Raw genomic sequence first — 25763 nt, 5'->3', positions numbered from 1 at the left:
CGATAGTTCATTTCTAATAATATCAGTATTGACCTTCAATTTTTTTCCTTATATTATAGGAAAAAACAATGAAGTTATGTTAACGACTTGAAGATTCATGATTATTACTGTAAGAGAAAAGAGATACCATTATAAAATCAAGAACTCAAGTAATAACTGAATATATTAATGTGAACTCATGTTTGTAGAACTCTATATTGTTTAGGTCTTTTCAAAGAAATGACTTAGAAGTATGTCACCTTAGCAGTAGTAAACACTTCTAGAACCCGATTTCATCCCTAATATCATAATACACTAAAGGGTACCAACTCCTTGGAAAACTGGTTGATGTCAGATCTGGGGCAGGGAAGGTACAAGGTGAGCCTGGGATATCTTTCTGTGCCAAAAAGCAGGAAGGCATACAGAGATTAGTGGTCTATATCAAACAGACATAGGAGCTAGCAAGAAGGATATCACAATGGCTCAATGTGTGACAAACTGAGTATCAAAGAAAAATTTTAAATGGTAGTAAATTAAAGAATCCTGAATAAAATGAAAATCTGTGAGTCTATAAAGATACTCAAAACAGAAAAAGTTAGAGCAACTAAATAAAAAATTATTTTCATTTATAACTTTTGATAAAAGTGGCTATTGGAATAGTTCTTTACTTTGAAATTGGTGAAGGGGGAGATTAAGGATTTATCCTACTTTTCCTGTAGGAACTCTATTTCAGGGAAAGCAAATAACTCCATTTCATAAAGCAAACGCAACAGAAAATACTAGTTAATAAACATAAAAAGACAGAATTAGGAAAATCAAACTTTGCAAGCCCTAATAAAATTATTGATTTAGGCAAGGATCAACAAATGGTGCTAAACCAACAGGTATTAGATAATGAGGACCTGAACTTTCGTACAGAGCCGAAGTAACACTGCACAAAATATCTTCTAATGTAAGAAGACAAATATAATTGAATAATGGGCAGAAAAGACTGTCATCACCCAATTTCAGTGGTCAATCTCAGCATTACCAAGAAAGTTAAGTAGAGATCACATAACTTTTGATGTGCTGCAATATGAAGAACACAGCATCATCTATGATAGCCAAATCATCTTCAAGCTGCGAATCCACCAAGCACTTAGAGATATAAATTTTAACTTACAGACACTATATGAGATAGAACAAGCTAAATGACATTATGATCATAAACTGGACAAATTCAAAAGGTCTGCCAGACATGATGCAGTCTCTTTCAAATTATCTTTTTAAAAAGTCAAATATCATTTTAAAAGGTGAGGAGGGGAGGGATGGGTAGTTATCCTTGATTTAGAAAGACATAAGTGTTCTAACAGTCAAGTTCACTGGTACAATCCTGTTCTGGTTACTGTTTTAGACAAACGAGCCATTAAGGACATTTTAAGAAATTTTAATATGATCCGAGGATTGGTTGAGATGAAAATTTACAGAAATGGAAGAGTAGACATTATTGACTGAAAAAAAGGTTTCAAGAGCGAAGGTACAGTGTGACACCATTTTGATAAAAGAAAACATATACAGTATACCTGTATACTTAATTAAATTATGTAGACAAAAAGATTACAAATTAAAGTACTAAAAGTAATAATCTCTAGATGATAGGAATATATATTTTTTCTCATTTTTGCTTGTTCTGTATTTTTGGTATGATGCACCTGTACTATTTCTATAACGGGTTTTTTGTTTTTTGCTTTTTGCGGTATGCGGGCCTCTCACTGTTGTGGCTTCTCCCATTGCGGAGCACAGGCTCCAGACGCGCAGGCTCAGCGGCCATGGCTCACGGGCCCAGCCGCTCCGCGGCATGTGGGATCTTCCTGGACCGGGGCATGAACCCGTGTCCCCTGCATCGGCAGGTGGACTCTCAACCACTGCGCCACCAGGGAAGCCCTCTATAACGGGTTTTAAAAATTATGTTTGTTTTATAATTATCTCCAAATCTATTTACTAAGTGTCTTGACAAAATATTGTCTTTCCCTATATGACTTACAATCAGCTTTGTATGTAGTTTTTTAAAATGCTGAATTTCTTTTAAAAAAAAAGTATAATAATAAAAGTATCTAAGACTTAAATAGCTTTTACTATGGGCCAGGAACAATTTTTGTCACTTTAAGAATACATAAATTCACCCTCAACCTCAAAGGGTTCTTCTACTATAAAGACTCCAAGAGAAAACCGTTAGGATTAACATTTTTAACATCACGAATATTAGCTGTCATCTATTATTCTCACATAAGAAAGTAGCCCCACTTAAAAATGTAGCCTTATTCAATTAACAAAATGTTTTAGCATATTGTATCCACTCACACACACACACACAAAAAACCAAAACAGGGCTCCCCTGGTGGCGCAGTGGTTGAGAGTCCGCCTGCCAACGCAGGGGACACGGGTTCGTGCCCCGGTCCGGGAAGATCCCACATGCCGCGGAGCGGCTGGGCCCGTGAGCCACGGCCGCTGAGCCTGCGTGTCCGGAGCCTGTTCTCCGCAACAGGAGAGGCCACAACAGTGAGAGGCCCACGTACCGCAAAAAAAAAAACCAGAACAGAGGCTCAAATTAAGCCTAAAGCAGTACAATTCCTGAAAATGAATCATCTTTACTTTTTAACTCTGTCTTATAGAGTAGAAACATAAGAAAATGGGAAATAACAGTCAGAAGAAAATGAGGCAGCAGCAGGGAACCCAAAGCAGTGGCAGCTGCCACAAATCTGGAATTCCTACCTAAAAAATTATAAATACATTTTAGTAAAAAATATAAATTGAAATAATGCCAAGTTTTTCTGAGCAATGCAACAGAAAATTTTTTATGTAAAAAAATTTTTATTACTACTAACAAACTTACCTAACCATTAATCTCTGTGAGAATGCTAGTAAGATTCTAGCCTTATAGAAAAGCATAGAAGTGGGGGGAGGGATAAATTAGGAATTTGGGATTAACAGAGACACACTACTATATATAAAATAGATAAACAACAAGGACCTACTGCACAGCACAGGGAATCATATTCAATATCTTGAATAATCTATAATGGAAAGGAATATATATATTCTTATAATCATATATATATAAAACCGAATCACTTTGCTGTACTCCTGAAACACTGTACTTCATTCAATAAATTTAAAAAGAAAGAAAGAAAGCAAAGCATAGAAATATAAAGCCCCTTGAAATGCAGTCATTTTAACAAGGACTAAACTCAAATTTATCCGTGTACTATGAATACTAACTAATAAAGTAAATAAGGCTGGAAAGGGCTTGGTTAACTTACTTAAGAAAAATACTTATCAGTAACTACACATAACTGGGGATGTTATATACTCGTTAAAGTAAATTCAGTCAGCCCCCTCCTTTATTTACTTAATTAGGAGGGGGCCGACTGAATTTACAGATTTCCAAAACTGATGTCAGCAACTAATACTAATGTCCAAACACATTTTGAACATTCAAAAACACACTGAACATTGTGCAAGGGGCACTGAGAACATAAGACTAAGTAAGCAAAGATTACAGCACTCTAGGAGTTCCTATTCTATCAGGGAAGAAAGACGCACAGACATACAACTATGCCAAAGGCCCCATTATATATACATAAGATCAAGATATTTTAAGAGCCAGAGAAAGAGGGATTAATTCTGTAGAGGCAGAGATACAGCTTCACAAAGTAGGTAGTAGTATGTTAGATAATCCTTAAGAAATAGGTCATACAGCAGTAAACAAAGGAAGAAACAAGAACAATTACAACATTTCAAACAGAGGGTAGAGCAGATACATGGAAATACATAAAATATTCAGAAAAAGTGAGCAGTCCAGTATAGCTCACACACAAAGCTTTATGGAGAAGGTGGCAGGACTGACAGAAGATTAGGTCTGGTTTTAAGGATGCTGTGACAGGAAGTTCAATTCAATCAGACAGATAAGGAGTCAAAGGCCAGGATCAACATGGGAGTTTCTTGCAGAGCAATAATCCAATCCTTCCTTTAAATAGAATCTAGGAATTTAGCCTTCTTAAGGTTTCATTTTTCCTCAGACTCCCAACTTCCCTATTCATACAGTTTGAGATTTTACCCAACACTTTGGCATCCATCATAAATTAGAAAAACAGAGAACATGTCCCAGACAGTACGCCAAATACATTCTCATTTAATCCTAACAATCCTATGAAGTAACATTACCACTTCACAGATGATGAAATTGAGGGTCAAAAAGATTGGTCCCAAAGCCAGCAAGTAGTTAGTTACAATTCAAACCCATTATGTACGTAACTCTAAAGCCCAAACTTTTTGTACCATTCTGCCTCAAAAGATTAAGATTTTCTATACTTCCAAATCAATAGTAAAAATATAAAATTTTCAAAGGGAGCATATTCAAATGAAAGTAATTTACTAATCACACGTTAAAACTAAAAAACTTCTAAAAGACAATACAAAAATCTACTGGTATTTCCAAAACTGATGTCAGCAAATTACGAATGCTCAATTTTGAGGCAAACATTTCTCATGCCAAGAATTATGTCAATAAATAAAACCTTTCTAACATATGACTTTTTTGCTTCCCATTAAAATTTTTATGACATACTTTTTTAGACAATTTAAACCAAATAGGAATAACTGAGGTGGGGGGAAAAATATATATATATATATGACTTCTAATACAGAATAGACTTAACTTGCACTTACTGGATATTATTTTGAATAATAAAAGTGGGCTAATAAAAGTACCTATCATATAGGGTTGTTATAAAGATTAAATGATTTAATATATGAACAATGCCTAGAACACAGTGATGTCTATGAACTGAACAAATGGTATAACCATAGATCTTAAGAGCCCACCGTTATTTGGTTGGTTTTCAATGACAATGACTTGTTGAATAACCTAACCCTTCTAAAGAACATCAAAACCCAACAGAATCTTTAACTCTTTAAAATCTTTACTATATCAATTTGCCTTTTTACTTAACTTAAGAACATACGCAAAATATAACTCCAAAAGGAAAAAAAAGCCTTCTTTCCCAGTGGCTCCTGCACATGCAACAAGGAGAGAGTAAGAAATGCATACATGGTACTATCTTGCCTAGGTCGGATGCCACCATAGCTACAGGAGATCTGATATGCACTGGACAGTCTTTCCCCACTCCTCCTCCTTCAAGTAAACATGTTAAAATATGTTTTGTTTTCCTTTAATTGAGGTATAATTTACATAAATACACAGATCTTAAGTGACTGGTTTATGAGTTCTGATAATTATATACAGTATACCATGTTTGATTCAAGTGCTACAACAATCCCTTCACACCACAGAACACTGTCCCAAAGAAAATAATGAATAAATAATAGTTAAGTTCTAAAATCTGTGCACAGAAGTTGATTCAACCCATAATATAAATGACCTATTATAAAATAATGTGGCTACTATGAGTTAAATAATTTTTTATTGGCTGTTCTAAGCATCCAAGCATAACTTAAAACACTAAAAATATGTTCGAAGTTACCTCTAATTAACAAAACATCTTTCAAAAAACATGTGACTTGAGATCTCATGAGTCTACCTTATCTCAGAAATTTATTTGAGCCTAAATTAATGGGGTTTAAACTATAAATTTACCTTGAATTTTCAAATAGAGGATAACAACCAAAAATAGCTCCCTAAGATACTTTGTTTTACTACTTACCATTCTATTGCACATTTTATTAAAATGACAAGGGAGGGAAAAAATAGCTCCCTAAGCTTTATTTTATAACAATGTGTTCCTGACACAGATTGAATCTTATTTTAAATATGATAATTACCGGGGGCTTCCCTGATGGTGCAGTGGTTAAGAATCTGCCTGCCAATGCAAGGGGCACGGGTTCGAGCCCTGGTCCGGGAAGATCCCACATGCTGCACAGCAACTAAGCCCGTGCGCCACAACTACTGAGCCTGCGCTCTAGAGCCCGCGAGCCACAACTACTGAAGCCCATGCGCCACAACTACTGAAGCCCGCACACCTAGAGCCCGTGCTCTGCAACAAGAGAAACTACTGCAATGAGAAGCCCGCTCACCACAACTAGAGAAAGCCCACACACAGCAGCGAAGACCCAACACAGCCAATAATTAATTAATTAAAAATAAATAAATATGATAATTACTAACAGTAAAGCAGTTCTGAAAAGTTTCTCTGTAGTACTCTGTATAGTATATAGATATACTTATCCCTTAACTTATAAACTGAAGTGCAGTGCTCGTATACAAACCAATAAATACTTATTTTTCCTGCCATAATTATTTTAAGGAAAATTATTTCCACAGACCACATAAAAGCTATTTTTAGAATTCTAGTTAACTGAAAGTTGTACAATGTGAAGCTATAGCATACGTGGAACACGACAGGTCAAATAAAAAGTGACATACAGATTTTAGAGAGGTAGTGATCAAAAAGTTTCAAAAGCAAATCTCAAGTTGCCTGGCTCACAAGAGGAACACTGAGCTAAACTGGCAGCGGGAGTAAAGGAATAAAGTCAGACTAACAAAAGACAACAAGAATCAAAGCATGTTAGCAAATACCAGGACATCACCATTTAAATTCATTTTCGAGGAATTTCTGGAGCTTTTCCCCTGATTTCTGTCAGTGCTTTCAACTCACAGACACTTAAGGCTCAGGTGAGAGGAAAAGAAATTCAGCCACTCATTCATTAACTACATCAGCTTTACATTTCTTTCAACAAATTTTAACAGGTTTAAATTTAACAAATACTTTCCAAGTATGTCACAGTTAATCCACATTATCAACTTTTATAATCACATTATGTTTTAAATACCACCCATGCTCATAGACTTCTATGACTTTCTCATTTAATAAAAGATTTTATATTTCTTAACTAGATTTTATTTTTCCCTAATAAGTGTGTTAAATGTTTGGATCTGGTTTCTGATGATTCTATTGGGAGGAAAGCAGAAATAGGAGTTCCTTGAATTTCCCAGTTGATAAAGTGTTAATTGTTCAGTATTTAAGATCATCTGCCCTAATATACATCATATAATCATCCCTGTACAGACCAAATTAATGCAGCCTAAAATTTTATTTTCTAAAATGAAAAGGGTATGTAGATACAAAAGCATGAACTACAGAAATATGAAGAGAAAGAATGCTCAAAAAGATGGGAATTTTAAGAATAAAGAAGAAATGTCCAGGAACAACACAGGACACAGGAACTCTAAAATATTTACTAGATGAAAGGCCCTGTACTAAGTACTTAATGCATACTGTCATTTAATATAGAAAACCAGAATTCCATTCTTAGCTTTGCAACTTAAAAGCCTAGACTTCAGATTAAGTTAATCTCTGAGCCTCAAATATTTTTGTTTTTCTGTAAAACAATGATAATAACACTTGCTGTAACTTCTTCACCGGTTGTTTCAAAGATCAAATGCGATATTGGAAATATCTTTAAATCTGTAAAACTGCAAAGGGGTCTACAATTGTAAATAAGGGGTTGTTATTATTTGAGGTTGCATAAGTTAGAAATGTCCTGTTATTTTTTAGTTTAAATGTCTCATTACAAGGCAACTCAAGACAGTTTTCATAAACAAATTATATTAACTTAAATTCACATTAGCATAAATTTTAGGTTCCTTTTAACACTTTTTAATTATCTGCTAGCAGTGCCAAACCAGAAAGGAAAACTGACTGCCAAATCACTTAGGAACTCCACTGAAGTTTTCTACTTCTCCAAGCAATTTGAACCTCACAACTTTCTTTGATGTTTTTATATTATACCAACTCTTCTTGACTGAAAAGTTTACACAAGTTTATATCTCACTTTCTAAATGAAAAATTACATTCTTCTAAGGTAATATCAAGAATTGCTAGTAATTCTTCCACTTAGAAACAATACTATAAACTGGTTCGTTTGGCAAGAAATCTGCAATCATGTGACTTCCCTGGTGGCACAGTGGTTAAGAATCCACCTGCCAATGCTGGGGACAAGGGTTCCAGCCCTGATCCGGGAAGATCCCACATGCTGCAGAGCAACTAAACCCATGCGCCACAACTACTGAGCCTGCGATCTAGAGCCCGCGTGCCACAACTACTGAAGCCCGCATGCCTAGAGCCCAGTGTTCAGCAACAAGAAGCCACCTCAATGAGAAGCCCGCACACCACAACGAAGAGTAGCCCCCACTCGCTGCAACTAGAGAAAGCCCGCGCGCAGCAATGAAGACCCAATGCAGCCAAAAACATAAATAAACTAAATAAATAAAGGAATGAGCATCTTAAAAAAAAAACAAGAAATCTGCAACCTATAGAGCCATGAAACTGCTGTATCTTTTATTCCAACAATCCCACTCTAACAATATAATCTAAAAAAACAAACCAAGGAAAAAAAACTATACAAAGATTATTTACAATAGTGCTGTTTAGCAAACCACGATATTTAGCCTGATGAAATATTACCTATATAGCTATTAAAATAAGTATCCATCGACAGATAAAAATCTGTGATAAAAGAGAACACAGAACAGTATGAAAACACTGATTACAAGGATCTAATTATGTTCATATGTACATTAACAAACAGGGAAAGATAATTTCCAGTGACAAATATCTGAAATAGAAGTAACTTTTTTCTATTAAATTGTTCAAATTTAAGAATCATTTTGAAAACATTTCAAGCTAGATATATTGATTACACTGAGGTTAAAAAAAATCTTTTTAAAGGAATAATCAAGGCACTGAAATTTATTTAAATTTAATCAAATTAGAGCCATGGAAAAATATCAAGTCACTGATAATGCAAGCAATAGTCTAAAATCCAAAGTACAATTTTCTAGTGTATTAGCTGAGGGATTATTAGTCCCCTCAACTAACTGAATCAATTCTTCTCCAGAGTAGTTTGTTAATTATGAAATAATATATCCACAACTGTTCAAGCCTACATCTGTGAACCTCTAAAAATTTAAGTTGCCCAACTAACTGGTTTTAACGAGTATACCAAACAATTACCTTCTTCCTAGGTCTCTGGATGAATACGATAAGACTGATTTCCTGTTTCAGAACTCTGCTGCTGTTAAAATACACACACACACACCCCTCCCTAAAGTGTTGCTCCCACTAAAAAACATCTAAGATTGACTACCAATGACAAATCAAACAAATTATGGCTGTAACACATAACAACTTTCAAAAAGATTATCAGTTCAACAACATGCATTAGACATACTTATCCACATTATATACCTGAACCAAGCCAAATGTAAATTCTAATTAGTTTTCTACCATAAAATCTTAATAAAGCATATTAAAGACTGTAAAAGTTAAAATTATATCAATCCATCATTACTCTGATGTACATAAGAGGGTGTCTTTTATGCTCTAATATTCATATTCAATGTTAGATTTATAAATTACTTCTGTAATATCATTCTATTATAAAAGCCATTCTTTTATTATTTATTTTAATAGAAGTGACTACCTAAAGCATTAGTTTTGGCTACTCTATAGCTATGCAAAAAGATAAAAGGCCATTAACTTTTACAGAAAAAAAACACTCAAAGAGTTAAGGTACAAGATGCCAAGGGATTTGTCAGTAGTTTGACAACAAAGGCCAGTAACGTTTAGTGCCAATTCACTCAATATTAGCAAACTGCATTCTGGAAGGAACAAAAAGATTCCAAGATTTGTAACTGAATTGATCTTTTAGATACAATCATGAACAAATTTCCTAACATTCAAAAACTACCACACACACACAAGGTACTAAGAAAACACAGTTCTAATACAAATGTGTCTCCAACAAGTGGATTTTCTTTTTCCTATTAATTTAGCCAAAACTGCAAGATTTTTAAATTTACTTCTAACAATCAAATTTACTTTTCAAAGAAAGTCCTGTTAATTTGAAACATTTTAAAGGAGAAAAGCTCCAAACAAGTGTGTGCTGTTTCATTTTATATTTGACTTTTAATATTATAAAATCAAATCTCTTTATTCCATATCTTAAGTCAGAAAATCATCTGGAAATGACTTTTTTCCTCAATTAGCAAAAAGTTTTGCCTAAGTGCAGTATTTTAATCTGGATAAGAACAATATAAACTAGAAATTCATATAGATTTTAAAATATGAAGGCACACATACTGGCATTCATTACTCTATTGGTAAGAATCATATTACTGATTTTATGATAAGTGCCTTGTTCTAATACTACTGTATAATATGATTCATATTCCCACTGATGGTATTTTAATTATTGTATCAATTTATAACTGCTTGAATAAGTATATTATCCAAAAGATCGGAAATTACATATACTAAAATACTAGTCAAAATTCATCTTAAGATTTAATAATATGCAATTTTAGAATATACTAACAGCTATGAGAATAAGGTACATTGCTTGCTTTGAACTGATAACACTTAATTTTAGACAGCATGTTCCTCAAGGGATACCATTATTAGTATGAATCCAATATTGCAAATGGGGGAGAAAACACAATTACTGATCACGGTTAGTTGTGGAATCTTCATATTCAAAGGAGAACACAGTAAAAATCTTGGAAACTAATTAGACTGAAACATTAAAGAAAAAACTAACTTAAGGGCTACTAACCTTTTCAACCAGTAAATAAACTTTTAAAAACATAACGTTTGGGGCTTCCCTCGTGGCGCAGTGGTTGAGAGTCCGCCTGTCGATGCAGGGCACACGGGTTCGTGCCCTGGTCCGGGAAGATCCCACATGCCGCGGAGCGGCTAGGTTCGTGAGCCATAGCCGCTGAGCCTGCGCGTCCGGAGCCTGTGCTCCGCAACGGGAGAGGCCACAACAGTGAGAGGCCCGCGTACCGCAAAAAGAAAACAAAAACCATAACGTTTAACATACAGAAAAACAAAAATACCAAGTTAGACAGGAGGGACAGAAATGAAAAGAGGGGAAAGGAGCTCTTAACACCTCACACCATTTAAATACTATTAAGTAAACAGAACAGGTGAAGACTTTTACACTTTTAGTATTTGGATAAAAAAATCTCACCTACACATGCACCACACTTCATGTAAGAGATATAATTTATGTACACACTATCTATCCAAAAAGGTACACAAAGGCAACATCTGTTCATGGCCTACAATTCAGGAATGAACAAAATCTATAAACTGATGTTAGTAAAACAATCTACTTTCATCAGACATTAATTTGAAATTGGCAAGATGTTTCTTACACGGAAAATAGAAACCCTGGACACAAAGTTGAATTTGAGAACATAAATTCAAAATGGTATCTAAACTGAAATATTATACCTGATCATATTAATCACTTGGCATGGTAACAAACTTCTCAATAAAAAACAATGTCAACATAATAAATAAAACAAAGTACATTAAAATTAATCAGATCTTATTAAGCCCAATATGCAATTTTAAAGACTTCTATGCAACTCGGCAAGATTAAATTCTTGGGGGTGAAAAGAAATTAAGTTATAGAAACAACTACTGCAGTGGTTCAAAATGCAATAGCAAAATTTTAGGGGAAACTCATTTACTAGCATACAGACAAGAAGTGAGTTATGGTAGAAGAAAGAAGAGAACTTGAAAAATATTTAAGCAAATCTTTAAGGAATACTTATTCAATCAGATCCTTGATTAAGTTCTGTAATAATGAATTCCTATATATCAACTCTTAGGGAAACTACAGTTTAAAAATCTTGTATAACTACAGTATCAAAATATTGTATAACTTAATACCTCAAGTTAAAACACGATGTTTCCACTTAAATATCCAAACAATCTTCTAAAAGTAAATGACTAAAAGCCAGGCTTTCATTACATAATCTTTAGTTCCCAACTGCTATCTTTGTATTTTAGTAGAAAAGTATCAACACTGGCATAACCATTAAGTTTTATTTTTGCAAAAGCTTAAAATTTGCTATTAGTTTTTAAAAATTGTAATTAATAGATGATTCCAAAAAGAGAAGTGTCAAAACCACTTATATCACTAGATTATCTTAACTTTTTCCTATATTTGTGTAACAGATGGCAAACCTTACTTTTTGGACACTATACAAAAATCACAATCTGTGTGACCTTTTCATTATCAAGAAGAATCCAACTAGCCTTAATAACCAGTACCTCAGTGTATTTTACAGTATTAGATATAAACTTGCTCACACTAGACAGAACCTAGATATGAAAAATTGTATACTTTCCGTATACTAAGTTATTTATTTAGATTTCCTACCACTAGTCCATGAAAACTATTCATATATTAGATTGCTTCTTGAGTTTTAAAAAAATACATATATTTACTTACAAACAAAACATTTTTGCCTTCATTATGTTTTCATCAACACCCAAGAAGGTACCCCACACCTAGATTAAAATTTCCTTATGTTTAAGAATTGAAACAGGGCTTCCCTGGTGGCGTAGTGGTTGAGAGTCCGCCTGCCGATGCAGGGGACAGGGTTCGTGCCCCGGTCCGGGAAGATCCCACATGCCGCGGAGCGGCTGGGCCCGGGAGCCATGGCCGCTGAGCCTGCGCGTCCGGAGCCTGTGCTCCGCCCGCGTACCGCAAAAAAAAAAAAAAAAAAGAATTGAAACAATTTTATCTCATTTGGAAAAATGTTACTCTAACAAGTAACTGTGTTTAAAAAAGAGAAAAGTTTGTTTCTTCCACAATATTTTTTTTTCTAACTACATGAATAAATTCATTGAGAATTATCATTTGGCTAATAAGGTTAAAATTATTTCCATGTTTTAGTAACTGATACTTAAAATTAAAATTTGATACAAACAAATGCAATTTTTTACCACAAAAATTAATATTGATTATAAATGCAAATGCACATCAAACCTGCATCAATCACTATTACCAATTACTATCACCAAGGCAACTAAGCAAATATAAACTGTATCATTCAAAATATGCTCTACGGAACAGTAACATCATAAGTCATACCCTTTCTGATTAAAGAGAGGACAGCAACAGGGTTATAACAACTTTAGTATAAAGTGATGTGACAGTTTATTCAAATTACTTCTATATCTACTTTAATTTCAACACAATAGGATTACTATTGCTATTAGTAATAGGAATAGAAAATAGCAAAAGAAAATTTGACAGATCAAAAGTGTTTACATACATTTTATTTTGCCTCACTTTTACATAATTAAAATATGCTTTTAATTTTAAATATGCGATAACTATCCTGTAAGTAAATAAGGAAAAAAAAAGCTTCTAGACTTCAAACTTCAGCTATTTTTTTGTGTAAGAGACTATGATTTTGTGAATCAAAATCATGAAAACCTTTTCTAATATTTAGGTCAGCTTAAATCCACACTAAAGAAAATCTGAAAAGGGCAGGAAAAAAAATTGGCCAAATATTGGATAGATGTTTAATGTGTAACTACAGAGAAACAAATATTTCTGATGACTTCGCCATTTAAAATAATTAAGGTAATTATGAGGTGCTTTGGAAATTGTTAAAACACACACACACCTCTAAGTTCACTATGATGAATTATATTTTAAAATAAATGCATATGAACAAAAACTAGAAGCTAACATGGAAATATGAAGTTTCAGAGAAGTAGGACAATGAGTAATTTTTTAAAATTTTTAGTTAGTTTTTATAAAAAAAAATTCTTAAGTACAGTAAAGCAAATGGAATGTTTTATTCATATACTGAAATAAATACCATATTTATTCAATTAAATTACAATAATAAATGCTACTTGTTTTTCTTAATAAATGTGAAGCTATCACATGATTAGCAGTCCTGGTTTTAAAATATTAGTATCTCTATCTCCTGTAATTTCACAAAGAATCATAACAGTCAAAACTTAAATTTCATAAGGATTTTTAAAATAGGCCTTGACATTTTAATCTGCCTGTGCAAAGTTGAGAGGCAAAGTAAATTGTAATATCAAGTGAACAGAAAAAAATCACAGCAAACAATCAATTCCTAGAACACTTTCGTAATTATGTTTGTCTGCCCTAAAAACAACACAAAATTCAGAATCCACTAAGCTACCCCCTTGGCATCTTCTCATCTCTGGACTAGTCTAAAACTCCATCCCAATTTTTTTCTAAAACTTTCACACACTAACGCAAGTTTTTAATGTAGATAAATACAGCACTTTAATTCAACAGGCTGACATAGCAAATTTAGGGTCTAGAAAAGAATGTAACACATGCATCAGAGAACCTTAGAGTTGGCCCTACTTCATCTGGAAAGATATGAGAAATTCTTATAACTTGTCAGAAATTTGCCATTTTACATAAGCAGATTTAACTTCACCACATCTGACTGTAACAAAAACAGCTTTAGAAAAAAAAAGCAGAAGATTAAAGAATGAATTAAACAGCACAAAACAAGTATCCTGTGAGCAAAGTACCTCTTAATTACATAACTAAAAGAAGCAAGCTAAGAATTACTTTTAAAACTAATGGCAATATAAAAATGAAAAGAAAAATGCTTTAATAAAGCATATCCATCCCGTTAGAGTTCTATGTAACACCCTTCTGAATACCTCATGTACTGCAATATACTCACACGTTTATTGAAAACATCTTCAGCCTTTTCTGACAGAAGTTCAAAGCAACACCTTCACAATCAGTCAGTCACACATGAGCCTTCTCCAAATAAACCCTTTTTTGTTACCAGGGATATGTTTTGTGGAAAAAGTTATTATAAAGAATACTGGCCTAGCAGCAGTCAGAAAAAATAGATATTAAAAGCCTAGCTCTATCATTTATTAGCAATTTCACCTTAAATACCACAACCTAAGGACAAAGGTACTGACTTATCAAATATTATACTTATTATATACCAGACACTTACACCTCTAAACCAGAGTTTCTCAACCTCGGCAGCGTTGGCAGTTTGGGCTAGGCAATTATTTGTTGTGGATGAGGCTGTTCTGTGCACTGTAGGATGTTTAGCAGCATTCCCGGCCTCTACTCTGAGACAAATGCCAACAGCTTCCGCGCTTTGACCACCCCCCCACCCCCGGGGCTGTGACCACCAAAAATGTCTCCAGACTTTGCCAAATACCCAGACAAGGTGGAAGGAGATCACTCCCAGTTGGCAAACAATATTCTGAAAATATATTCTTCTAACACACCTAAAAAGCACCCTACAAGTTAAGGGTTTTTACCATGTTAGAGATGTGAAAACTAAGGTTCACTAAGGTTAAGGAGTTTATCTTTTATTACATAACTGATAAGTAGCGGAGCAAGGATTTAAGCTACACTTTAGGTCTAGCTGACTCCCAAATCTATGCTCCTTCCATTCCACTATGCTGCTTTTCTAAACTCACTGCCTCGTCCACAAAAATCAGGGTAACATTTGCCATGCTGAGCTACTTAGGGTTTACAAATCAAATGATATAATGTATGTGTAAATTCTATTAAACTAAAAGAGATAACACATTAAGGATTTGCTTGACAGGAGATAATATAACACAGTGATTCACAAACTGTGATCCCCAGACTACCATCATCAGCGCCACCTGGGAACTTGTTAGAAATACAAATTCTGGGGCTTCCCTGGTGGCACAGTGGTTAAGAGCCTGCCTGCCAATGCAGGGGACACGGGTTTGAGCCCTGGTCCAGGAAGATCCCACATGCCGCAGAGCAACTAAGCCTGTGCGCCACAACTACTGAGCTGCACTCTAGAGCCCACGAGCCACAACTACTGAGGCTGCGTGCCACAACTACGGAAGCCCGTGCGCCTAGAGCCCGTGCTCCGCAACGAGAAGCCACCGCAATGAGAAGCCTGCGCCCCGCAACGAAAGAGTAGCCTCCGCTCGCCGCAACTAGAGAAAACCCACGCACAGCAACGAAGACCCAACGCAGCCAGAAATTAATTAATTAATTTAAAAAAACCAACAAATTCTCAGGCCCCAACCCAGACCTAATGAGTCAGAAACTCTGGAGGTGGGGCTAGTAATCTATGACTTAAGCCCTACAAGTTATTCGAATGCCATCTAAAGTCTGAGAACCACCGATGTAACATAATGGGAAAAATACTGCACGAGGTACCTAAAAACCCTGCATCCTTCTTTGGACCCAATCTTCGGGTAGCCTTTAACAAGTTACTGATTTCTTTTTTTTTTTTTTTTTTTTTTTGGAGCTACGATTCCTATACTACAAAAAATGAGGAAAGTAATGCTTGTACCATCTTTTTTTTTTTTTTTTTGCGGTATGCGGGCCTCTCACTGTTGTGGCCTCTCCCGTTGCGGAGCACAGGCTCCTGACGCGCAGGCTCAGCGGCCATGGCTCACGGGCCTAGCCGCTCCGCGGCATGTGGGATCTTCCCGGACCGGGCCACGAACCTTTGTGCCCTGCATCAGCAGGCGGATTCTCAACCACTACACCACCAGGGAAGCCCTGTACCATCTCTTAGGTTGCTCCTTTTTTCTTTGCAAAATCAAATGAGCTAATGATTAAGAAAAGGCTTTGTTAATGAAAAAATACTGAACAAATATAAGACACTGTTAGGGTATATACTAGCTAATTCTATTAATTGAAAAAAACACTTCTGACTTAAGTCCTCCCTTTTTCATGTTTCATACTTCATAAACGAGTAAGTTAAAATGTTAAATAAATTTTACAAGGCTAAGTTAAGCCTGGCAAAGTACTTTTTTCACATTATGAAAGAAAAAAAAGTCCAGGCATTCCACTTTCACGCTGATGGACTCAGAGTAAAGTAATTGATAAATACATTACACCTAAATATCAAGCTTGGTAACATTCCCCAAAGTTCATTTTTCTTTTTTTTTTTTTTGATTTGAAGAGAGTTTAATGCAAGGACCGCTTAAAGGCAAGGTAACCAATAAGGAATACTGAAGCATCACAGAATTTAGCAATGGTGGTAAGCCTTGTAAACCATTTTCACCCCTAGGCCTAAAGGGACAATGGAAGGCAGCCATTATCGGAATAAAGAGCCATAGAAGAGGAGCCATCATAAAGGAGCTATAGTCTTAGTGCCCAACAGCAACCCCTGCCAACTCGCCCTCTTCCCTCCAATATTCTGCTAGAGCTTCCTGGGGACTGAATCCAAATGGAAGCCAGAGGATAAGGGAGCCTGAATGAGCCGTCTAAGGATGTCAGTCTACCAGGCCTCAAAGAAGGGTGGAGAAAGGCGGAAAATGGATCTTGATGGGCAAACAGAATATCCAGCACTGTCCATCCCCCACCCCCCAAAAAAGTAATAACACTGTTTCATATCCAAACAGGTACCCAAACTTCATTTTAAAAGTAGAGAAAAGATTTAAATTCTATTTATTTAATCTCCAGTAAGTTCCGAGTAACTAGAACACTCAAAAAGAAGAGTCTCACTAAATTCATGAGAGCAAAAGAATTTTAAATGGAAAAAACAATTGCACACATTTTAAAACAAGGAGTTGTTTGCAACTCTGAACAAGTATGCTATTATATTTATAAATCACTTTAGGAATACATATGATTTAAAGAATCAGATCACAACCCATTTCATAATACCTTAAATAATTACAGCCTCCTTAAAAGATCAAAAATATTAAACATATAAAATTAGCAGAGTGCAATCCCTGCAATTACTACTAAAGAAAATAGAACCTTATTATATTTAGCCTGAGAACCTACAAAGATCAAAATAAATAAAATTGAAAACTATTCAGAAGTGCTTTAATAACACTAAATCAACTAAGTTTTAGGTAGTAATATAAAACAAAATACAGGAGCATGAAGCATTAGAGAGAAAGAGAGGGAATTTTAGATAACTAAATTTTCCTAAAAGTTGTCAAAATGAACAGTTCAATTCTACAACCTAGACTTGGACCAAAAATACAGCTAGTGTATCCAACACATAACAAAACACGTAAAAGTCATATAATCAGATAACTGCATATAAAGTTAGACAGCACAATTCATTCTGCAATGCAAAACAAATATGTAAAAAAAAACTCACTGGAAATCAAGTGCTTCACTACTGAGGGTACTGCGACACACAGCTTGGAGACCAGCACAGGGAAAGGAAAAAACAGATTGATCCCTATGTACAAGTAATGGCCTTTAATAGGCAGGTCTCAAGCTTATCCCATCCTTCCCCATACCTGGTAAGAATAAATGAAGAAAGAAATCCTTTAGCTCTTCTTCCCATTTCTAGGGCCTACAATGAGAATCTTGATCAAAAGCAAAAATGGGAAACAATAATACAAAGGTTTAACCTAAATAAAATTCCTATATTAATGCACTGCCAAATTATATTAAGTGTAAATGTTACTGTAATAAATGTTAACTTGGCATTCAAAGTTGCATGACTCCTCCAAAAATCTGAACTTAGAAAGAAATGCTAAGATACCTTTATTGGTAAGACAGTTTATATAACTGTTGTATCATATATTAAAAGTTTTGAGATGGAGATTACTCTGTGAATAAAACTATATGATATTTTAGCTGACCTATCTTTAACACTAAAGAAAATTTAATATTATAGCAAATTTTTATTTTAAAACTTCTACTTCATTAAGCCATAACAGAGGAAGTTTACATCATACCTTAGTATTTTAAAGCAAATACTCTTCGATTAGCAATGATTATCTCTTCTTTGCTCCATAGTATGAGGGAGCAGAGCTTCAAATTATTTGCAATGAAACAGCAAAATCACAGACATGTTACACTCACAACTCCTAAAAGAATACCCCTATTTTAAAAAATAGTCATAGCCTGAACCAATTAACATGCTAACATATCCAAAACTGAGGAAAAATTCAGTTAAAATCACTGCTCCTCCCATAAATGAAAAGACAAATAATTTCTCATACACGGGTAATCTGAAATTATGATTTTTAAGACAAGCTGTTACCATTTAAGTATTTACAATGTGGTAGGTGCTATGCTAAGTGAATTATTTACATTATCTCATTTATTCTTCAAAATAAACTTTATGTGGGTTGGTACCATCATCCTCATTTTACAGATATAACAGATTGAGAAAAGTAACCTACACAGTCATCCAGCTACTAAGCGGCAGTCAGGATTCCAACACAGGCAGTGTTGGTTCCAGAGCCTACACTGCCACCCTAAAATCTAAAATGAAACAATGTACAAACAGTGTGTAGATAAAACTAATACTCAATATTTTAATGTAATTTAAAATAGATTTAACCTTATTTAAAAATTATAAAACCACAACCACAAATGATCTCTAAAGAGAAAAAAGTTCAGTTTTTAGAAATATTACTATAGTTTCCTCACTCTGTCTTTATTTACATATATACACAGAGTATTCAAACACTTATAAGTTAGATTCACTGTCCATACCTGAAGTGATGACTACTGGTAAGAATTAAGTGTATAATCACTTAAAATATAATACATAAACAGTCTTTTTTTCCACACTATATACAGGTTAAGAATATTCTTTTGCTGGAAGGTGCACCACAGTATCCAAATCTCTCAACATTCTCAACACTACCAACAAGTGTATACCTAATACCCTGAAGATGTCCACTCATCTCTTAATGCAAACTGTTGCAAATGAAGTGAATTTGCCTTAACTATACTGAACTAAATTAAGACTTTCCATATAAAATTAATTTACCCCTAAATTATGTTTATTCTTCTTATACTAATATTTTTCTAACAGCCTTTTTTAATTCCAGTGCAAATTATTTTAAAAGAACCAAACTGCCAATAGCTTTTCTGTAACCCATGAAAAAATTCCAAAAATTTGGGGATATGTGAATAGTCAAATCCAATATACTAATTTCACCTTTCCTGACAAATGAAAGTACTTTACATTAGTAAATGCATATACATATTCAATACTTAGAGAATCACAGACCAAAACACTTTTGACCACCTAGCAAAGAATGCATGTGGCACTAATATGGCCTAAATAAAGGAATTAAGGACATCAGTTTGCTCAGCAAATCCTTGACAACTTAGGGTTGTTCGGTCTAACATTACTGGTGTTTCTGATAGCAACTGTGTTAACCTCAAAGCTACCACATAGAAAGCAACTGTAAAACAGAATATTTAGTATCATAAAACTGAATATTTACTGAAACCATTTGTGACCCCAATCTCACAAGCTGATACAAATGTCTTAAGTCACTATCCTTAGAACAAATCCTAACACCTTTTCTTAATGAATTCATATCACAAAAGAATACTGATTTTACTTAAGTTTATCTAACAAAAAAAGAGACAGGAGAAAATAAAGAGTGACGGTTCTATGAAATAGAAATAAAACTTCAGAAATAATGGTGGCTACAGGAAGAAAAAACACACCAAATAAATTTCTTACACCATCATTAATAACGTATTTTTCTGGAAGCTAAATTCTTATAGTACAGCCAAGGCCTAACATTTCAAGTAAGTGAAAAACTGTCATATGCACACAAACTTCTAAATTTCTTTTCACAAACTCAAATTTCACATACAATACTAATATAAAAACATTCCCTACACTGCTGTCTTACTAAAAATGCAAAGGCAAAAATTTAAAAATAGAATGTTTACTGAGAGTGATTTAATGTAGAAACTTTGTGATCTTCCCATAATAAATACTCCTACATTAAAAAGTCACTGAAGTGACTACTTCTTAAGTTGCTTAGAAATTATTAAAAAGTATTAAGCTATCATCAAATGAACAAATAGCAAATGGGGCAAATCTCAAAATGAGAACATTTGAAAATCAGTACTAAAGACTTCCAAAAAGTAAGAAATTTTATAACATTAAGAGGTTTATATTTTTTTGTGTGTGGTTAATGGGAAAAAGCAGATACTATACGGTTCCACACAAGCATTAAAGTATCACCAGCTACCTTGAATGTTGTTAAAATAAAATTCTGAAAGGTAATACACACATATGCACCTTTCTTTACTATCTTTCTAAAACTATTTAAAGTTAAGGTGATTATACCTCACCATATTTTATATTTACTTAGTATTTATTTAGTGTATCATAAGCAATGTTAAATCTGCACTGATGACTGTACTACTGTGCAAACTTTTACAATGAACAGCAATAAAATTCCTTTTTACTTATATTAAGAGTTATATAAACTGTAAATTCCTCTCAGATGCGCTTTATTCTTTAATACGCTTTATGAAAATGAAGTTTATAAATTACTGTATAGCAATTAGGTGGCCCAATTATGTTGCACAGGAAAGAAATACAACTTAACAGATACAAAACAATGTAAATTAAAATTGTGAGTAGAATCTTTTTTCAAAAAAAACCTCACAATACAGTCATTTCAGTAATCACTAATCTTAAAAGATAATACAGCTAACTTCAATAGCCCCTGTACTCTCTACGAATTAAAAAGTATTCCCTATGAAGATGCAAACTTATCAAACTTATCCATTAAAATAAAACAGAAGCCTAAAGTTTCCATGAAATCTAAAGACAATGAATTTTTTATAGTCTCATGTTTAATACTACTTTCCAGACTAACATTAAGGATAAAACCCCACCAACAAACTATTTTTAGAATAATTCAATTCTGCAAAAAAAATTAAGTAAAGTATGGTCCTCAATTTTCCTCTGAGGAAATCACTTCATTATTGATCTTTATAAAAATACTCCAATCACTACTTTCATAAAAGAATTTAACTTTGAACAGGTTAGCTGTTGAAATAGATACTACATACAACCTGCTAGAGAGATACTACAACCTGCTAGAGACAAAGCCTTCAATGACCATTTTAATTTTCCCCCCACCACAGTAAATACAAAACACTAAAGTGAAACCAAGCAAACTAAAGTGCTTTGGTATTTCAAAATTATTGGAAGTGCAACTACCAAAAAAGTAAACCCTTTACTGACTTCCCTAAGTGATTTTTTTTTCACATCAACATTTGGCTCAATAAAACCACAACTCTAGAAATTAAGTGTTATTAGTCATTTGATGCAATATACGATAATGCTTTCTATGCATACCATAACTAAAAGGACAGTTTTAGAGAAAGTTGTAAGTCACATAAATTTCATACATAGAGGCACACACACTCTGAAATCAAAGGAGAAATGACTAATCACCTCACTGCTCATATATAAGAACCCGGTAGAATGTTAGTCTTATAACTCTGATAATTTTAAATCAAATGTGTAAAGCAAAAATAGCATAAACATATTCTGAATACTAAAAGCAATCTGCCCAACAAACAGCATTCTAGAAAATTTTTTGAATGGGGGTTTATTTTAAAAATTTAAAAATTTAATTAATTTATTTCTATACATCTAGATGACTGTCAAGTCACACCAATAGTAGACTATTTTTGAAATAGGTTACAAATCAGAAGAGTTTTTTCATAATTAATTATCTTCTGGGCAAGCGGGTCAAGTTCAGCTTTAGTAAAGTTTTTCAATTAATGCAACTCCAAACTTTCCAAATATTCTTTTAAAGTATCATTTTTTAACCTAACAGAAAACTTACGTTGTGTGTGTTGTAAAGCTACTTCTTCAGTAACTTTTATCTTCATTTCATATCAAAAACTGGGGCAAAATTAGCTGTGCACATTTATGTGTGGATACATAATCCAAAGGAATAAAACCTCTTCAGATATGTAACATTTTCTTCAAAAAAATCTTCCCCACGGTTTTTACCTGGACGTATAGACACTTTAGTGTCACTCTACCTTTAGGCAAAATGTTTACTGATACTTGCTAAGAAACCATTTTTATTAAGGCTATTAACACTTACGCAATTATGTAGTTTTAAGTAAGTATTGTCCACTGCTACAATTCACAGCACCAAATTTTTTATCTTAATAGAGGCCTTAATAAAATGCTTCAGTCTCCTCAGACCAATAACTTAATCCTGTTCTTCATGCCTTACACTGGCCTACCAGTGAGTCTCAATTCCTACGATACTTTCCATTCTGCAAAAAAGGAGGGCTCTATCGCCATCCTTGATCAAAACCGGTTTATTATACCTGAAACTGCAAAGACTCATGCCTTTCGATAACCACTATCTTTTGAAATATAAAGGCCTAACTTTTAGACAACCAATTATATACCACTGAAACTCTTGGGTTTCTGTCTTATCCAACAAGCTGACTCAGTAAATTTAATACCCCATATGAAAAAAGCGAACACACCTACAATCCGAAGCTGGAGTGATGCACTCTGGCCAGCATTTCTGGTTATTAGCTGGTAAATTATACTTATACTGATATTCTACACAAGCCAGAGTAAAGTTAATGGATACCCAAAGGTGTCACAGGACCTGAAACCTAAATAAGGTGAGTGTCAATTCTGGTATCACAATAATACTTAAATTTCAAGTGAAACTGAAGTTTAATCTCTGCAATCACCATTTGCTACACACAATACCCTTGAACCTACACAACATTATCATCTGGGATCAAAAACCACTCAATCTCCATTCTATTATGTGTCACAAGAGCACTGAATATACAGTGCTACTGAACTGCAAATTTCATGCCCTATCCCACATCAGCCCAACACGAGACAAAAAAAGCAAATTTAACAAAGATCTAGTAAGAGCGCCTTTGAGATGTATCACGGTACTATTGATTTCAAGCTACAAAACTTCTAAATGCGATTCAAAGTTGTAATTAACTTAGTTTCAACATACAAACCTACTTTTGCCTTCAAATGAGCACCATATATGCTAAAATGATTCTCTCTCTAAAGTTATGCAAATCAGTTCGGTTCACAACTCACATTTTAAAAGAATCTATCAATGCAACTCAGGAAACTAAAAGCAATCACTGCAAGATTCTGATGCAATATGCGTACGCGCAACACTAATTTTCATTTTAATCTGATCTATACCCTTGATCTAGGGCCTAAAGCCAAGATTTAATCGAAATATGCTCAACCTCAAAGCATCTACTTTTCTGTTCATTTAGCAGACCGGATTACCGAGCTCACTAATCCACTAGCAGTGTACTGTATTCTTTATTAACGGACAATAGCCCTTAGGGAGAGTCCCCACAGACAGACTAAGAAACCCATCAGTGCCTTGACACTTGCAACCAGGCAAGAGTTCCGAATAGCCGAACACACCCTAGGTTGAATGCATTCAAAAGAGGCACATAATATACATGATCTAGAAATCCGACCAGGGTTAAATGTCATAGTCACCCAAACTATGGACATTTTTCGCATCCGTCTACTCCCACGTTATAAGAGAGAGTGACAGAAAGGCAAAGAGGAGCGGCAGCCACAGAAATGGATACAGGTCAAGTCTAAGTCGAATCCATCCTCTTGATATCTCCTTTTGTTTCTGCTAACGATCTCTTTGATGATGGCTGTCATGTCTGGGAGCCTGTGGCTGAAGAAAAAGGAGGAGAGAGATGGCAGAAGCTGCTGGTGGCGGGGCTTCTTCTGCAGGATGGAAATGGCTCTGGACTTGGCGGTGGCTGATGCCCCTCGCTCTGCTGCCGCTTGGTTCTGGACAGCAGCCGGGTAATGGCTGCTGCGGCGGCTGCTGGATGGTTGCAGCGACTGGGCCTGCTTCTCCTCAGCAGCCAGAGGTCTGGCAGCGGCGGCAGCGGAATGGGGAGAAGAATAATCCTCGCAACGGCTGCCTCCTCCGGCGGCCTCCGGAGCCCGGGCCAGGAGGGGTGCGGCGGCGGCGGAGGGGAGGTTTAAAACCGGCCCGGGTCCCTGGATGTGCCGCCGCCGCCGCCGCCGCCGTGTTGGAGGCAGTAGAAGGGGAGAGACCAACTCTCCGGCGTTCCCAGCCCTGGAAATGGTGACAGGCGACTCCGACACCCTCCCCGGAGCTGCAGCCGCCGCCGCCGCCGCCGCCGCCGCTTCTCCCCCCCGCTCCAGGAGCGGGAGGTGCAGCCGCCGCGCCTCAGCCGGCTCCCGCCCGAGTCCACAGCTTCCACCTTCCCTTTCAGGAGAAGCCGAGGAAGAGGCTGCACGGTTAGAAAAGAAGACGAAGAGGAGGCGAGAAACGCCGCCGCTGCCGCCGCCGCCGGCCGGCCGGCTCCCCGAGGGCGCTGCCCCCGCGGCTGCTCACAGGCGCTGAGAGGGGCTCTGGGCCGCGGCCGCCGCCGTCTCTCATCTCCTTCGCCTGAGCCCGGCCTCGCCTCACAGCGGCTCAACTCTCAAACTTCCATCATGGCTGCAGCTTCCGAGAGGAGAGAACTGAGCGCAGCCGCGTCCCAGCCCCCGAACGTGTATCCTGCCGCAGTGCACAAAGAGTCCCGCCACATCACCGCCCGCCGGCCTGCCCGCGCCCTGCGCCGCCGCGCCGGGAGCCCAGGCGCCTCGGAGCCCGAGGGGAGGCGGGAGGCGGACGGACCGCGCCGGCGGAGGGAAGGGCAGAGCAGGGGCTGTAGGGAGGGGGCAGAAGCAGCAGCTCCGGGTGCGAGCGCCGAGTCCCTAACGGGCAGGCGCACTGAGCATGCCCAGTATGACTGCCTGGAGCTCGCTCCGGCTTGTTTCGAGGCGCCCGCCTGTAGCTGCACTTGCTGCGGGTGCTTCTGCAGCAGCCCAGGGTGGGGGGAACGAGCTGAGCCACGGCCGAAAAACCCAGCCACAGGCAGAGTAGGCTGTTGCGAGGGGAAGAGGGGGAGCGAAGGTGAAGGCTGTGGCCGGTTCGTTGAGCAGTGTCACTGACTTGAGTCTGAGGTTACCTGTGCACAGGTGGAAAAGACCAGGTGACTGCTATGGTCAGGGTACAGGAAAACGCAGGGACGATCCCTGCAGCGAGGACACCCCTCCCCCTGCCTCCACCTCCAGATTTCCCCGGCACGGCCTGCAGCCTCCTTCTCCTTATGCACGGATGTCGGATCACGATCGTTCGCAGGGATGT

The 25763-nt window shown here is 36.2% G+C and overlaps 1 protein-coding gene across 2 annotated transcripts in view; it reads right to left on the bottom strand.

Annotated features, from left to right (window-relative positions):
* Positions 1-25264, bottom strand: part of PTEN (phosphatase and tensin homolog) — a 91734-nt gene extending 66470 nt beyond the window's left edge. Inside the window, exon 1 of one of the 2 annotated variants that reach the window (XM_027111936.1) lies at positions 24175-25264. In XM_027111936.1, the coding sequence (XP_026967737.1) occupies positions 24175-24253 (79 nt within the window). In that variant the 5' untranslated portion in view covers positions 24254-25264. The remainder of the gene's footprint in view (positions 1-24174) is intronic. The other variant, XM_027111934.1, reaches the window with a different exon arrangement.
* Between the last annotated feature and the right edge of the window lie 499 nt (positions 25265-25763).

Source organism: Aethalodelphis obliquidens, unplaced genomic scaffold (genome assembly GCF_003676395.1).
Source record: "Aethalodelphis obliquidens isolate GAN/ISIS:26980383/991018 unplaced genomic scaffold, ASM367639v1 scaffold11, whole genome shotgun sequence".
Taxonomy (NCBI): Eukaryota; Metazoa; Chordata; class Mammalia; order Artiodactyla; family Delphinidae; genus Aethalodelphis; species Aethalodelphis obliquidens.
Note: the sequence above shows the minus strand (reverse complement) of the source record. Positions and strands in the feature narration are given on the sequence as shown.